Here is a 17,416-nt window from a genome sequence, read left to right as displayed (position 1 = left end):
CTTCACCCCTGATCCCTGAACCTTTTCAGCTTTGCTGCCCCCTGTCGCGCGAGTAAGAGTTGACGTTACATAAATCATTTGCTTACAGCAGCCGTTCATAATCTATTCATTGCATACCCTGTTGGTGGCAGTCACGCGTATGAAACTTATTTGGAAAACGAGTTACTCATTAGAGCACATGGTATGACTCCCAAAATTTAATTTCATTCTCAAGAATTCCCAACAAACATTCAAGCGAGCAGCAGACAGAGATCGTAAGCGAGCATACATTGGAAGCCGCCATTGTGGCTCCTGTACCGTAGCGATTCTGAAGCAGAAAGCTATGGTGGGTTTGAGCCAACATGGCGGCCTGAGGGCTGTAGTTGCGGATACGCCCCCTGTGAGTCAGAGGGTTTCAGGAGAGCTGCTGTAATGACAGCTCAAAGCTGTCCACGTCAACACTGAGCTACTACCATGGACTCCGCGGCTCTGGTAGGATACGTGTGCCATTTACTAGCTGTTTTTATTTATTTAGTATTATTTATTTTCTCACTGTTACCGTTGATAATAATAGATAGCCTGGCTTTTGTAGTTTGTACGCAGTTTTTGTCTGAATAGAGAATTATGTTTTCGACAGCATCTATTCTTATCTTATATTATTCTAAGTCTTTGCGTGCTAAGTTGGAGCAATATTTTAAGAAGCTCTAAGTTACAGTTGTAACTACTGTAAATACTAATCGACTTGTATTATAAACGCTCGCGCATGCTTTTTTCTCGCAATTAAAAAAACTAAATTAATGTTGCCAGACACCGATCTGGTTTCGCTTTGCGACCTAACAAAAAATTATGGAAGCAAACCATAACATTATTTTTCCGATTATGAACAGATCGTACATTGTAGCCTAGTGCTTATGCGCTACGGGTTCGTTTATGTTCATTTTCCATTTGGGTTTAGTTTGTTCCGAAAGTTTTTTTTCCCTTCTAGTATTGGAATATGTGGGTTTTCAAAGTGGGACGTGGATGCCACGTCCTCGACGCGTCTCTGGCGTAGCGGAGCGCGCGCTGCATGTGTGGTGCGCGTGATTGATCCCACAGGTGGATACTTGGAGGAGATCAGGGATATTGCTTGCAATGGACATTTTAAAACTCTTATGAGTTGACCTATATGGGCAACATCAGTTCTAATGGCAAAATTAATACTGTAGCTCAGGGGCGCAACTGCACTTTTGCTGAGAGGTAGCCTATCGCAAGATGAATGTTGGCGCCCCCTTGTATTCTGGCCCCTAACACGAACTCCCACAGAAAACTTTCTGTAAGTTAATGACCAAAAGCCCATTAACTAGCTTGGACATAAAGGATACAAACTCATTAGGGGTGAAAGAAGTGCCAAAGGGAAGAACCCCCTCCCCCATTTTCAATACCATAGGAAAAAAAGTGAAAAGTGAAAAGAAAACAGAAAGAAAAAAGGAAAGTTCGCTGAATAACATCCCCTTTAACTATATTTAAAGAATAGATTGGTTCCATAAGAATGGTTCAGTGTCTGGCCTGTTTGACTGCCTATGGGACATAAAATGTTTGATGGACATGAACTTTTTACAGCTAAACAACGACAAAACCAAAAAAAAGAAACTTTCTATTCAACAAAAGGTTCTTTAGATTATTCAACTGCTCTTCTCACTAAGAAAACAATTATTTTTTTTAAGAGTCTAGGTTAATGCTGTTTTAAACCCTGGTTAAAGGTCCATTTTAAGCAACATTTCACATTTATAATTTCAAAATGGGGATAACCAGTCTCTATGTTTGAGGGAAACCATTGAAATTGTCATTGTATGTTTCTAGACATTAGGGAGGTAGAGCAGTCTACTTGGTAAATGGGTTTAGGTTAACAGTTTAAAGTGTGAAAAGACCAAAAGTGTGGATTAGTACTTTTTGGGCTCATATATTACAGGGAAGACAGGAGGGGGAATATAAAGAGGCTGGTCCCAGACTCTAAAACAGTCTCCCTCTCAATATGAGATCTTCCCCTTCTGTTTCTATTTTTTAAAATCCTCCCTAAAAACTTATCTGTATTCTTTATTTTAATTGAGGGTGTTTATATTTGTAAATATGTCTCCAAGGTTATGATCCAGTGTGTTAATTCTGTTTTAATTTTGTTCACATTTTTTTTAATACCTCTGTACAGCACTTTGGTTGCAAATTCTGTTGTTTTGAAATGTGCTTTATAAATTAATAAACTAAACTGATGGCTGACCCTAGACAGTAGAACACTTTTTTTTAAAGTAGGCCTAATTTTCTTCAAACAAATGAAATATTGCTCGAATTTTAGTTGGGTAATTTCATCTGCATTTTTTCTTAAGTGGAAGATTTCTGCCACCTGGTAGAAATAAAAATACTATTGAAATGAATGTCATGATACTCCCACTATAACCACTAAATGGAAGCAGAGGATAATTCATTTTCTCATCTACCATTTACACTCCATAATATAGCTCTTTTCACATGCTTTGATTTTGGATTTTTATAGTTAGATATTAAAAATCTTTCTATACCATTTAAAGGGGTCATATGATGAGATTTTCAAGTTTCCCTTTCTCTTTGGATTGTTACAAGTTGTTTGTTTATAGATAAGATCCCTAAAGTTGCAAAGACTATAGTCTCAAACCCAAAGAGATTTTCTTTATAAAAGTCATATGGCATTGCTAAAAAGAACATTATTTTGTGTATTTGGTGTAATGTGTTTAGGCGATTTAAGGTAAAAAAAAAAAAAAAAAAAAAATCACATCATTTTTTCAGAACGATTTTTTTTTTCTCATGACCGATAAAAACATTGCCAACCAATCAGAATCAATCCTGCTGTAATGAGTTCGAGAATTTAAAGCAGCAGACGCGCGTCCGCTTAGAATACACAGACAAAATCGTTCGCTGGTATGGACGCTAATATCGTTATCTTTATAGTTATCGTTCTTGGTGTGAACGGCGCTTTATACTGTATTTTTATGCGTTGCATAGTGCCGCGTTAACATAAAACCATGTCTGCATTTGTGATCGGAGAAACGACAAACAACAAGCTCTATCTGCACTGCTCAAAACTCACATTTAAATCATCAGTGGAAAATTCTTTAAATATAAAAAACGTACTTACAGACTGTTAGTCAGAAGCAGTGGACTGTCCTTGCAAAGTTGTAATTGCCCCACTTTATAGAAACAGACATGCCTCATTTAAACACACCCCCACATGTACACATCACGATCTGGGAAGATTTGCATAACACCACTCAAATGTTCACACACAGAACGAAGGCGTAACACTGATTCTTTGTTGCCACCGCCACCATGTTGTGACGATGCTGTGTTTTTCATTGTGAAAGCAAAAATACTTAGTTTGTCCTTCCAAAAGAGGACACGACTAGAAATCAGTGGTTAAGTTGTATTTACAACACTGCTCCAGAACAGTTCATCCCAAATATTCAGATGTGTGCTGCACATTTTACGGAGGACTGTTTCTTGATCCTGGGAGAGTAGACTACAATGCCAGCTGTTCTGACTCACAGCCTGTAAATAAGTTTTCATATGTTAAGGATTTGCATGATTCAAACGCGAGTTTTAAGCAGTGTAGAGTAGCGCTTGTTGTTTGTCATTTCTCCGATCACAAATGTAGAAGCGGTTTCTATGTTTACGGAGCACGATGCAACACAACGCGTAAAAACACAGTACAAGTGATTATAATCCGTAATTATGTCCCCACTGGAATGCAACAAATGGCTTGTTTGTAATGTGTTTTATTGTTTTTGTCTTTTCGCAATGGTGTTTTGACCGGGACATGCATCACAGTATGTTAATTGGCATAACATTTCCGTCACACGCTTGAGGTATTCAGCCAATCACCACGCACAGGATAGCTGGCCAATCAGAGCACACCTCGCTTTTCAGACCAATGAGAATTGTAAAAATTTACATGTTTCAGAAAGGCAGGGCATAGAGGAGAAACAATAATATACAGTACAGTATGTGGCGAACTTAAACCGCATAAAAAAAATCCTCTTTGTCAAAGTTCAGGATTGTTTTAAATGAAGCATTAAGTAGCAAGAGTTAAAAACACAACAAAAACAAAACTCTACTTGAATCACACAAATGACCTATTTTGAATTCAAAATTTTTGGCGAAAGGTTGCTTGGTTGTATCCTTGTTAATAATCTCAGTTCTTAAATGTAAATCAAATGCTCATTCGCAGACATTGCGTGACTTTTTACAAATTTTCTGAGCAACAGATATACTCAGAAATGAACGGATATTAACGTTAATCACTTTGCCACATAATCTTAACAAGCAACACAAAAGGAACTCTCATGCAATTAACCTTGGATGGAATGGATGGCAATATGCTGCATATTTTATTGTTATATATAACATTTTATATTAGTTAAAGGGTTATTGGTAAGCCTTTTAATAGATGGATTTGCAGTGCAAGGTGTTACTGTGAATTAGATATTATAATTTACAGAGGGGAACGTTTCATTGTTTGGCCCTGAAGGTCTACATCGAGACAGGATCCTCTTGTATTTAAACCAGATGATCTGAATCTCCTGTTGTTCTCCTGGCTCAAGTTCTGTGATACACTCAGACTTTGAATCAGTGGTAGTCAGTGCATGACAGAACTTTGGCCCGGACGGACCCAATCGAGTGAGAGCCAACAAGCAGCCACTTCTGACTACACCTTCTCCTTTTATAGTATTTTTCTGTCTGTAGGCATGTAACAGGGTTGTTTATTTAAGGGTGTTGTTTATTTCAAGGGTGTTTATTTATGACATCTGAGGCATAAAAAAAAATAATGTTGAATGTTTGAAAATAATGTAGATTTCTTTTCATCCAGGAACCCTCGCTCTACACTGTGAAGGCTGTCTTCATCTTAGACAACGATGGAAACAGACTGCTTTCAAAGGTGCATAGATCCCCTTTACACTTCTAAAATATTCTCAAAATGCAATTGTTAAACTGTTGGCACATTAGCCATTCAATAATATAAGAGAACAGAGATAGTGTCAAATTACTTTACGTATCTCAAAGAATATATATTTTTCTTACATTTATTTATTTTTGCATATTTTGAATTTATTTATTTTTGCATATTTTGGTTATTTTCAGTTTCATTGATTGAAAGTCAATGGCTTTTTCCTTTTAGAGTAACAGAGAAAAAAAAAATGAATTCACTTTTATTCAGCTTTATAATCAGCAGAGGTGCAAAACCCCACTCCTAGAAATCTTAATTCTGACTGGCAGGGTTTAGTTCCAACACTAATTAAACACACCTTCACCAGACAACCAGGAATTAAAAATAAAATACATTTTACTGCTTTTTATTTATGAATTTTGTTTTCGTAGATGTATTATTTTTGAGACTGATCTGGCTCCATAGAGGACCTCCTCTTTTACCGGGTCATTTTATGAAGAAAAAACAAACATGTGCAGACATGAAATTGTGGAAATATGAGTTAAGCATTATGCATACATATTCATGTACTATAATAACAAATGATTCCTATGCAATTTCAGTACTATGATCCAGAACTCTACCCATCCATGAAAGAGCAGAAGAATTTTGAAATGAACATCTTCAACAAAACACATAAAGCTGACAGTAAGTTCATTATTAAACAGCTCTAATGTTGCATTTTACTGATCAGTATACTGCTTTATTTATTGCTTGTAGTGATTAGACCTGATTGACTGCTTTATGTTCCAACTCAAGCACTTCAGATCAATGTGTCATAGTAAATTCAAGAAAGTTTAGAGATTTCATTATGCAAATTAGGACCACAACCACTCTCAAAGTATAATAATAAGTGTCCCAGATCAGTCCCAGATCAAGTTACTAGTTTACAGTGGTCCTTGGTCATTAGAACTTGCATGTGCAAGCTTCCTCTGGGGCTTGCAGGTCAGATTACTGGAAAACTGGGTGGAGAACCTGTTCTAGAGTTCTTAGATGTTTCTGTCACTTGCCCCGTGGGGTGAAGGAGTATGACACCAGGACAAAAAAACACCCTGATCCTTTTACCTGTTTAGGTGTTCACTGTTTTAACATGGTCAAAATACACATCTGTATTTGTCTCTAAGGTGAAACTGTCCACTCTGTTTACATTTCTTTGAGTTTCTTTTATTCTTCAGTCAGATATTCAGACAAATGTATTGAGATGAATAGGTGAAATGGGCCAGAAATAGCTTCTGGCCTGCAATTGCTTTGCTTCACATGAAACTTTCAGAAATCAGACACCTGGTACTTTTATCACAGTGTCTGATCTGGGATCAGTTTTACTATTACATATAAACAGAAAATTAGAATTGGATCTGATATTGTTTTGTTGTGCTGAATATTGCTTTCAAGCATTGTAATCTCTGGGGCCTCACTCTATCTATCATGTAAGAGCAAGTAATAAGATGAAAGTAATAAATAAAATAAAGTAATAAAATAAATGAGAAAAGTTGACTGATGAAAATAACATTGATGTTGGCTTGACAAAGACTTGGCCAAAAGAAAGGCTGTGTAATATTTATCATCTATGAATATATCATAATTGTTTTAATGATGTGCGAGCTGGCATGATCAAGTATATCTTTCTTTTTTCAACAAACAACAACAACAAAAAACAACATTTTTCTTCATATAGTTAAGTAATATCACACAAGCAAGTATGCATTTTCCCGAATATTAGCACATGTGCCTAATCACAAATGTGGTTTTTATTTTATACAACAGTTCAACAAACAAGACGTTAATACGGAGTGAGTTACATTTTAGAAATATGATCTGAATTTTTTCTACTTTCTATTTTGCCAATGAAAGTAGTTTAAAACAAAGACGGAACAAAACATTTGTGCATCTCAGAGCAACACTGCAGTATTTTGTTCCCGAATGAATATGGTTTTGAACAAATAATTCAGTTTCTAAACGAATCAGGCATTTTGAATGAATCGTTTCAATGAATGATTCAGTGAATCACTCGTTAAGATACTGGTGGTTTAAGTGTCAAACTTATTCATCCCTGACAAGCCTAAACTAGCTAAGGCAAAATATTGTTTAAATACTGTTGTACATAACAGTGTAAAAACAAAAATTATATAGACTGGTAAAAGTTTGTTCTATATCTCTGAATATATCTATATCTATGAATATACATACTTTTATGAACGAATAAATGTTAATTCTTTGTACTTTGTCTTTTGCTTCTTTCTGTGTGTGCAGATGAAATCTCTTTCTTAGAGGGAATGACGATAGTCTACAAGAGCAGCATAGACTTGTTCTTCTATGTAGTTGGCAGCGCTCAGGAGAATGAGGTAAGTCCTGTAAGCAAATGAGCTGGCCTGTGATTGGCTGAAGTGCTGTCCATACTCCAACCATGTCTCTTAATTTGCATGTGGCAGCAATTCTTTCTGGCCATTATGGAGAGCTGGTCAGTTTTAAACACTTTTTGACATCTGTGCCATTTTGTTGAGAAGGGTATAGCTGCAGCCTGGAGATCGAGAAGGGTCTGTCTGCAGACTGTAAGACGGGGGCGTAACTTGAAGTAGGAGGCGTAACTTGAAGTTGTTCAAATCACACAGATCCACGCGAGATCTCAAGACGAGATTTTGTCGGGATGCATTCGAAACCGCATACCCTTTAATTAGGCACTTAATTTCAATTAGCACTAACTTAACGAGCGCTAAAAGAGTACATACTCTACAGCCTAAATGCTTATGTATGAAGTATGAATGCAATTTGTATATCATCATCCGCTATGTTGATCATGTGACGTACAAAGTTAAAACAAGCACAAAAACTTAAAAGATATAAGTTACAGGTTTAATTAATGTATTTGTAAGTATCTTGATAATGAAGAACATTGCCCATGTTGTAGTCTTGTTGAAGAAACGGCTGCCTTTTTATTTTGTGATTGTAGTATAGCCAATAGTGTTGATTAAAATTTTGTATATTTTTAACTCCACTAATGTGATCAAGTGTTATCCTTAAAGCATTTTTTTTATTAGAAAACCCAAAATCGTTATCTCTTGAATATTTTTTTAATAATTTTACGTGAAAAATGTTTTTCTTGTATAGTTTCTCATACTATGATGAAAACATGATTTTTTAAAATTTACTGTTTTATGGCATTATGATTGTTTATTGTTAGATACTACCTCTTACCATGATCTTTTATGTAATAATTTGGCAGTAATAATAAAAAAGAGGATTCGGTGCACTAACTCCTCACAGCGACTCTGCGATATCTGCACAAAGGGTACTTCGATCAGCTGCTTGAAGATCTCACCTTTGGAGAAGATTGTTGATTTTATACTCTAAAAATGTAAGTATTACTACTCGAAAATTAACATTACCCCATAATGAATTGCATCTTTTGCCCACCCCAACACTTACATGCAATAATAAGGATAAATGCCAACCAATAATTATATAATTTTTTTAAAATTACATTTTAGTAAAAGAAGCAAAATGTATTTTCTTTTGTGACATAGCTATACATGAATATATACTATACATCAATTTTCAGTCAAGCAATTAATACATGAATGGATAAAATATTTATATTTTATTTACTGACAGCAAAAAAACATGTCTAAATGATTAAAATAATGTATAAAAGTTAGCATCGCAATAAATGCATACATGTACAAGTCAACAACACATGATACAAAGCTTCATTCAAACTTATTGTTCTAACAAACGTGTATTTACAGATGATCCAGTGAACCCAACATCATCCTGCCATCTGAACACAGCTGATACAGTTCTGCTGCTGCACTTCACAATCTCACTCTTCTCAATGGGGATGTCGTTGAGCAACAGGATGAGGAAGACCTTGATGATGGCTCTCTGAGCCACACAACCTTGTAGCTGGAGCAGAAGAACACGTGCAGGACAATCTGACTGCTATGTCTGCTCTGAACTTTCGTGTGCCTGCACCCCATGAGCACGACTACCTGAAAAACATTTACACAGAATTTACAAGTACATGCATTGATTTATTACTTTTGTAGTGGGCTAAACCACTGAAGTGGTTCAAATTTATAAATAAATTATACATTTATCCAAAGCGACTTACAGTGCATTCATACTAACAGTTTTTACCTAACAAGTGTTCCCTGGTATTCGAACTGAGGATGAAGACACCACAGCAGCTTCTGGTCCTGATGAGACAGTAAAGGACAGGTGGAGTGTAATAGTTGTTTAAAATTACATTAATTAAAATAAAATACAACATAAGATTTAAAATGTTTCATTTATTTTTGTAGTGTACTTACACAAATCCTTTGATGTTAGCATTCCTTCATCAGTGTCTCTTCAGCAGATAAACACACATGTGTCTCATCTGTCCCTGTAACATCCAGACAAGAGTCAGTCTCCTCTGTCATATATCTGTGATATACTGCATTTACATGTTGAGCTAATAATTGATGTAACTCACTTTTTATCCAACACAAATGTTCCTTAAATTATCAATATTACAAATGGACAAATAAAATAGATAACTTATGTTTAGTTACTTTAGGTAGATTTGTTTGTTTACATGACTTACACTCGTCTACAGCAGTGTTGACAAAAATGAAATCTACACAATATCATACACACATTACTCAGACACCTGTTTCATGTCTGTTAGATGTGCTCATCTACAATCCTTATCAAACTTTATCCAGTCAGATGATAAATAGACATTTAGTAATAGTCTTCAAGAAGTATATATGGTTTATGTAAATCCACTATTGAGTCGTGTACTTAATGGAGCTCCCCTGTTAGTTATGCATTATAAAACATGTTTACAGCAAAAATACAAATATGGCATATTATGTAGGTCACAGACAGGGTTTAGATTAAGCCTGTGAAACCTGGGGATAGCGTCTTTACACCTTTTGCTTATATGTTGCTTACTTTACGCCTTAGTTTTAATAAATTATTAACTCCAAAAACAATACCACTGTATGAAAATGACTTATACAGTTCAATTTAAATAATTATTTCGGGAAAAATATATATATTCTCACCGTCGTCTCTCACAGCAAGCTGTCATATTCGTCTTCTTTCCAGTTTAACGGCGGTTGGCATCCAGTTTATTAGTGCATTACCGCCCTCTTCTGTTCCGGAGTGTGGGTCAGATAATACGTTTTTCTACTATAACATACACATCTCTCATATTGTCCCCTAACATTAATATCTACACACACATCATGCATCAAACCCTGCCTAAAACCCCTGCCTCCCTTAAAACGTAATCAATATTCTACTCTGTGCCCTAATTAAAGCCGCCATATTGCCAAGAACATATCGTTTTGAGATCTCGCGTGGTTCTGTGTGATTTGGATAACTTCAAATTACGCCTCCTACTTCAAGTTAAGCCCACTTCAAGTTACGCCCCCGTCTTGCAGTCTGCAGAATTGTGAAGATCTCCAAATAGGGGCGGGAACTCCAAAATAGTGCGTGGCTTCCTACTTTTGAGAGACGGGCGCATGACACGCATGCACAATTTTTCCACCAATCCACTTCAGTGCAAACTCCGCCCCACAGCTGATTCTGAAGTTTTTATCGGTTGTGTCAGTTAAAGTGTTTCCTAAACTATGCAACAAAAAATGCTAACCCCTAAACCTACCCCACACCTTACCTTAACCATTAAAATTGACTGAATGGCGGGATTGACGCTGAATAGCGTGGTAAAGAAAGTTGCAGTTAAGGAGGTAAACAGTTAATAAGATTATGCGATATGAGACTCACCTGACAATGGCACCTTTTTAGTTACAACCAGCATCACTACCCCCTAGCCTGCGAATTTCCTGGCCCTGGACGGCCATGTTGCTTGGAATAAAACGCTAGAGTAAAATCTTTCCCCTCCGCTGGGATGGCTCCTGAGTGCTTCCCGTTTACATCATGAAGCAGAGGTTCAGACTTGGGTCCAAACACCACTGGCCACGAGCTTTGGGCTCTGCTCTCATGGAGAATATTTATTTATTTTATTTTAGATGAACTAGAAACAATGTTTAATTTATAAAGTTTTATAAATTAAAGTAACAATTGAAACAGTAACAACTGGTTGAAGCCACAGCCAATGGTGAAAGTCTTTGCGAAAGGAGACCCCGCCCCATTTTGGACGTTCTGCCCAATTTTGGAGATCACGCCCCGTTTTGGAGATCTCCGGTCTGCACTTATACCCACTTGATTTTGTTTGTCTAAAAGGATGCAGATTTAACAAAGTCAGCTGTGTTTCATCCCTTTCCTTTTATTTGTCTCTCTCTCTCTTTTCCTGTATTTGTCTGATCTCAGCTTATGCTGATGGCAGTGTTGAACTGCTTGTTTGAGTCTCTCAGTCAGATGTTGAGGTGAGTTCATGTTCTGATTGAGACATCAGAGTATACACACACACATACACACACACACACACACACACACACACACACACACACACACACACACACACACACACACACACACACACACACACACACACAGGTGCTTCTCAATAAATTAGAATGTCGAGGAAAAGTTCATTTATTTCAGTAATTCAACTCAAATTGTGAAACTCATGTATTAAATTCAATGCAATGAAGTAGTTTAAGTCTCTGGTTCTTTTAATTGTGATGATTTGAGGACAGTGAATGCTTTTATTCAGCATAGAAGGACACATTAAATTGATCAAAAGTGACAGTAAAGACAAATATAATATAACAAAAGATGGTACACCCGTTATTTTAAATTGTAATAAATTTGCTCAAATAAATGCAGCCTTAGTGAACTTTTTTTTAAAACAAAAAAAAATCTTACCGACAACACACTTTTGTATGATAGTGTATGAAATCTGAGGCCATTTAATCTTAGGACAGTATGGAGGCCAGTGATATTTAAAAACAGTTCTGTTGACTTCATGTGGCATCCTAGCTATAGATATGTATAGTTAGGCCTAGATGCCTTAGTAGCAGCTGTTTCTATGGGCCACTATATGTAAGCTGTCTGCCATATTGGAACGGTCAAAACCGTTCACACTCGAAGGCAAGTTGACTGTGCAGATGTAGTTCTACACTTCTAGATTTAAGACTTAAAGAAGATATGTTTTTGTAAACTATCTCAACACCACAAGACAAAGCAGTTAGCTACCACCACATAAAAATGTACCATAGTTTAAAAACCTGTAATACATAGTTGATACAATTTAAAAACACAAACCAACGCATTCTCACCTGTGAAAGTTCATTCCATTTCTTCGTGAATTTAAGTTTTGTCAGTTTTACAACCAGAGAATGTTGTGCAATGTTGAGGGTTTGTGGCTTTTTGGAAAAGTCAATGATTTTTACTGTTATATATGAGATGGTGGACGTGTCAGTGTGTCTGGAGCAGTCAAATGTGGCATCTGCCTGTACATATCCACGGTCCTGGCTGCCTATAGGCTAATTCATGTCAGAATTCCCAGAATTCTTGGCATCAAGCCTCCAGTGGTAACCACAGAAACTGGTTTGTCACAGAAGAACACTTGTGTGCTCCGATGTCTGGTTCTTCTCCAACAGGAAGAATGTGGAGAAAAGGACTCTGTTGGATAACATGGATGGAGTGTTCCTTGTGGTGGATGAAATCATCGATGGAGGGTAAGTAATACACAGCTCTCTTCTAGACATGAGTCGAGTTGGATTCTGACATTTTCAGTCACACGATCCTTCAGAAATCATTTTTTGCTTGAGTAGCAAATAAGCATATTAAAGACATTTCCTGTTTAATATTTTTGTGGAAATTGTGGTAAGCCTACATTTCATGAGGTAGAGGATTTTTAATCCATGGAAAGTTTAAATCTGGTAACACTAGAAATTTGGTAACACTTTACAAACAGGTTTATTAGTGAAAATTTGTCAACTATTAGTTGACATGAACTAAAGCATGAACAATAATTCTACAGCATTTAGTGATCTTAACTAATGTTAATTTGAACTTTTACTAATGCATTATTAAAATCAAAAGTGCTTGTTAACATTAGTTAGTGCACTGTGAACTAACACTGAACGACTGTACTTTCATTAACTAACATTAACAAAGATTAACAAATACAGTAACAAATGTATTGTCCATTGTTAGTTCATGTTAGTTAATACATTAACTACAAATGACTCCTTATTGTAAAGTGTTTCCTAATTTTTTTTCTGTATTATTATACATTTCTTTACTGTTACCTTTAATAAATTCAATGCATCTTTGCTGTTTAAAAAATAATTCCATAATATTATTTCCAAAAGTCTAACTGACCCCAACAAAGTCTCAATGCTCACAATTTTGTGTTATAAAATGCATGACTTTCTATATTGATACTTGTTTACAGGGTGATCCTAGAGAGTGACCCCCAGCAGGTCATTGAGAAGGTCAACTACAGGGTAAGAGACTGTACAGAATATCATTTCAGCTTAACAAGAAGTTGCCCTTTTTTAATGTGTATGTGGAAAGGAGGGATAAACAGAAGATTTTATTCCATTATACTACAAGTAATGTGTCCCTTTCACATACATACACACAGACAGACTAAATGTCCCCTCTCTTGCTCTGTCAGTGTGTGTCAGAACAAGCGTATGGCTTCGTCCTTTTTGATTACATCACTGGTAACATGGAGGACCAAGGAGAGAAGCGTCAGCTCCTGTAGCCCTCCTTCAGCCCCCCTCCCTCACTCCCTCTGATTCAGAGCTGGATAGAGACGGAGAGAGAGAGAGAGAGAGAGAGAGAGGGACGAGGGTGAGGGAGTGGGCAGGTACCTGCATGGCATGCACAAGCGTGTGTGAGGCTCACAAGAGGGACAGCTGTAACCCAGACGGACGATCAATATTAAGAAAACATGGCTCTGACATCTGACCATAAACCTTTCGCTGCGGAGTGGGAGACACTGAGTCACTTCTTTGAGTTACGCTCACATAAACTCACTCAATCAATGACCGGCATGATTTCAGTCCACAATTCTGATTTATGCTGTTATGAGCTTTATTTTTTACTCCAGTAAAAGGGAGGAAGACGCTAAGACCCACCTATAAAATAAATGATTGCAAATAAGATTTAAATATATTGAATACAAAACAGCATATATTTTTTTTATTAGTAGTATAAGTACAACATATTATATGTGAATACAAATCACATATAGATTTAATTTTTGTGATCTTTTAGTTTTAGTTTTTTTTTTATTCAATTTTAGTGATGGTACTGCTTCTGTCCATTGATCAGCTCTAGTGCCGGGATGTCTTCTGTGGGAATATATCGTCCCACCAATGTCCACCAAATAAAATAAATGATCAACTTTAAATTAAAATGTTAAAACAACAAAAATTCAATTATATATTATACTTATATTAAACTCTAATCTTAAGATTTAATCTCAGACAAATATATTTTTTTAATAAATCTTAAAATGTATTTTAGGCATTTAATTTACCTGGAAAATTATTTTAATTTTTATTTATTATGCTCCACTACAGTGTTTTTTTTTAATACAATATGTTTTTTTTATTATTTTTTAAAAATTACTTTTACTTTACCACTTACTTTTCTGTATTATTTTTCATGAGTAGTAAAATATATGCATACATTTCGGCAGCTGGGGAACATTTTATTCTGTTATATTTGAGATGTTTTTTTTTTACTCAGTTTTAGTGATGGTTCTGCTCTAGTGTAGTTTCTGAATAATATGGACGCTAAAATAAAGCCAAAATTTACATAATAAATGTAATCAATTTGTAATCAATATTACTTATTTTAAAAAATATTTACAAAACATTTACTTAATTGACAACAGAAAATGTGTAATATCCATTATCAAGGCTGTTGAAATATCCTTTGAAAGTGAACTTATACTTCAGTTAACTGGGCAAGCTGGTGTTATTATCAACCACTGCCATTCATCTCAAATTGGGCAGTAATTTGAAGATCATTTAATCTTATTAATAATTTAATAATTATTGCTCCAGATGTTCTTTTGGGACATTGTTTTTGTCTATTAGTGATGTTTATTAGTAGTAGCAGTTGTGTTGTTGCCCTTTAACCATCACTTTGGCACACAGTAACAATCTGAAACATCTTGCATGATGTCTGGCTTGGTTTCTTGTGGTTTATGTCAGTCAGTTATTATTTTAATTATAACTGGTCTTCATTTTGGTTATTTTACAGGCAGATGACAACCCATTATCAGAACAGAGTGTGGCACAGGTATTGAACGCACAAAGAACGAACATAACAACCCCCCACACACAGAGACACACACACACACACACTCACTGCAATGATGAATTTTCCCACCTTTTAACATCTTTGTCATGAAGCCTTTTTAACATGCAAAACTTGTTAAATGGTCTGGAATGTTTCGCTTTTTCTAACCGGCATTAACGTCTTGACTGATTTGAGTCTTGCTCTAACCTTTGCCACTAACTCTAACCTTGACAGCACATCACTGAAAAACTGGCTCTCACCTCAAATGTAAGTGCATGAACACTCACACATAAGTGCTATTGGACACCAACATACATATATGCATGCTGAAGTAAGTAATATATGTAGTAATATATGAAGTAATATATGTGCATTGAAGCTCTTAAAATGTTATGCAGGCTTTTGTGTAAATCTTTAAAACATTACATCAAAACAGAGGCGTAATATCATCTATAATGGACTGAAACTACTACAAAGTGAAGTTTAATTATAAAAAAAGGCATTACCATAGACAAACAATTGTTGAGAGAGTCTAATAATGTCTACTAGTGTAATATTGGGGTCTTCAGATGCCCCCTTGTGGCCAAGATATAACATCGTTAGTGGGGTTGGTTTATATCATTATAAACCAAAAGCTGCTTTGATTCCAGTAACACTAGTGGAATGTTCGTTCAAAGTTATCTGTTTAAAAAAAAAAAAAAAAATCCTTTTTTTCCCCCCAATTTTTATTTCAGTTTTGACCGTTCAGAGAACATTCAGATATAGCAATTATATAACTTAATGGGAACTTTAGCAAAACGTGCTTAGAGCTGGGTACACCTCATTATTGCACTACTGAGTCTGGTATAGTGGAAAATAAAAAGTGCAATTTCCATTTCATAATACTCTTCCTTAAGCTACAAAAAAGAGCAATAACAAACAAATTAATGGTGTATTAAACCTATATTGCATTGCCTTCAGTGTGGGACTTATTTATTATTGTTAATCACAATATATGCAGGAAACATGAAAAACATCTAAAAATCATATTATGTTACCTAATTAACAATGCAAGTTATTTCACGTTGCAGAGCACATTGTGTGGAGCTTCTTTTTGAAGTGTGTTACCGTTTTTGGGGTTGATCTATAATAATCTGCCTTTTTATTTTTTTTATTTGTTTTTTTTTTTCAGGTGTTACAGTCAGCAAAGGAGCAGATCAAGTGGTCAATTCTAAAATAACACTTTCCATGACCTGAAGAAATCTGTAAATTATTGCAAGGGAATTTTTTTTTTAATGAGTTATAATTTAATTAATTATTTAAGAAATGCAGTTGCATTTCATGTTCAGTACTGAAATATGTATCTTTTTTGCCAAAGAATAATTTGTTTTGTTTTTTAAATGATTTGCTTACTGCTTACATCAGTAACTGCTAACATCAGTAAATACATGCATACCTGTCTATTTCAGTACAAAGCAGCTTTGAAGCAATTACAACTCCTTTTAACCTCTGCAAATATTGGTATAATGCTGTTCTGTCTAGAGGAGGTACAGTCATGTCATTTAAATTGTCACAGGTCTAAACTTCATTGTCTAAACTTTTATTAGTCTTTCATCAGTTTTGTAATTTTGTTTATGCTTTAAAACCTTTCGTCAAAATAATAATTGACAAAGATCTGTTACACTCTAAGTCTCTATATTTTGCTATTTAAATTTTGTTTTGTTGTTGTTGTTGTTCAAATGATAAAAAGGCATTATATATATATATATATATATGTGTGTGTGTGTGTGTGTATTTTGTTTTGGTGATACAAAATAACAATAAAGTAACTTTCCATGAAAATAATATACTTCTTTCTAGTAAAATAAATTGTGTCTATTCTGCTCATTTGTTTAATAATAATAATAATAATAATAATAAAAAACATGGTTGCAGGAAATAATATGCACAAACATGTCACTAAAAACGAATAAACATGTTGTTGTGTCATTTGTTGAACCGTTTCAATCTTTTCGAGACCGAATGACAATACGACAACGATGCTGAGAGAACAGTGAATGAAGACCAATCAGATTTCTTCCCTAATGAATATTCTGCATAAATACGCATATGCTTATCAGTAATAAAAATGGGGTGTGGCTTGGTCTGCCATTGGATGCCGTTGGCCAATGGAAATCGCGAAGCCGAGGCTCCGCCCACACGACTGAACCACATGCACAGCTGAGGAATCGTCAAAGCCTGACTGGTTGCAGA

The 17,416-nt window shown here is 35.5% G+C and overlaps 1 protein-coding gene across 3 annotated transcripts; it reads left to right on the top strand.

Moving 5' to 3' along the window:
• Positions 1–329: 329 nt before the first annotated feature.
• Positions 330–16,654, top strand: copz2 (COPI coat complex subunit zeta 2). 3 transcript variants are annotated; one of them, XM_059557744.1, is made up of 10 exons: positions 332–471; positions 4,850–4,918; positions 5,530–5,614; positions 7,217–7,308; positions 11,285–11,340; positions 12,520–12,597; positions 13,320–13,371; positions 15,146–15,184; positions 15,419–15,451; positions 16,356–16,654. In XM_059557744.1, exons 1-10 carry the CDS (start codon positions 454–456, stop codon positions 16,401–16,403), a joined length of 570 nt encoding a protein of 189 aa, XP_059413727.1. In that variant the 5' UTR covers positions 332–453; the 3' UTR covers positions 16,404–16,654. The 3 variants fall into 3 exon arrangements, with proteins under 3 accessions (XP_059413729.1, XP_059413727.1, XP_059413730.1); XM_059557747.1 differs by lacking the exon at positions 15,419–15,451 and having other exon boundaries at positions 338–471; XM_059557746.1 differs by lacking the exons at positions 15,146–15,184; positions 15,419–15,451; positions 16,356–16,654 and adding an exon at positions 13,545–14,564 and having other exon boundaries at positions 330–471.
• Positions 16,655–17,416: the final 762 nt, after the last annotated feature.

This window comes from Carassius carassius, chromosome 9, assembly GCF_963082965.1.
Source record: "Carassius carassius chromosome 9, fCarCar2.1, whole genome shotgun sequence".
In the NCBI taxonomy this organism is placed as follows: domain Eukaryota; kingdom Metazoa; phylum Chordata; class Actinopteri; order Cypriniformes; family Cyprinidae; genus Carassius; species Carassius carassius.
Note: the sequence above shows the minus strand (reverse complement) of the source record. Positions and strands in the feature narration are given on the sequence as shown.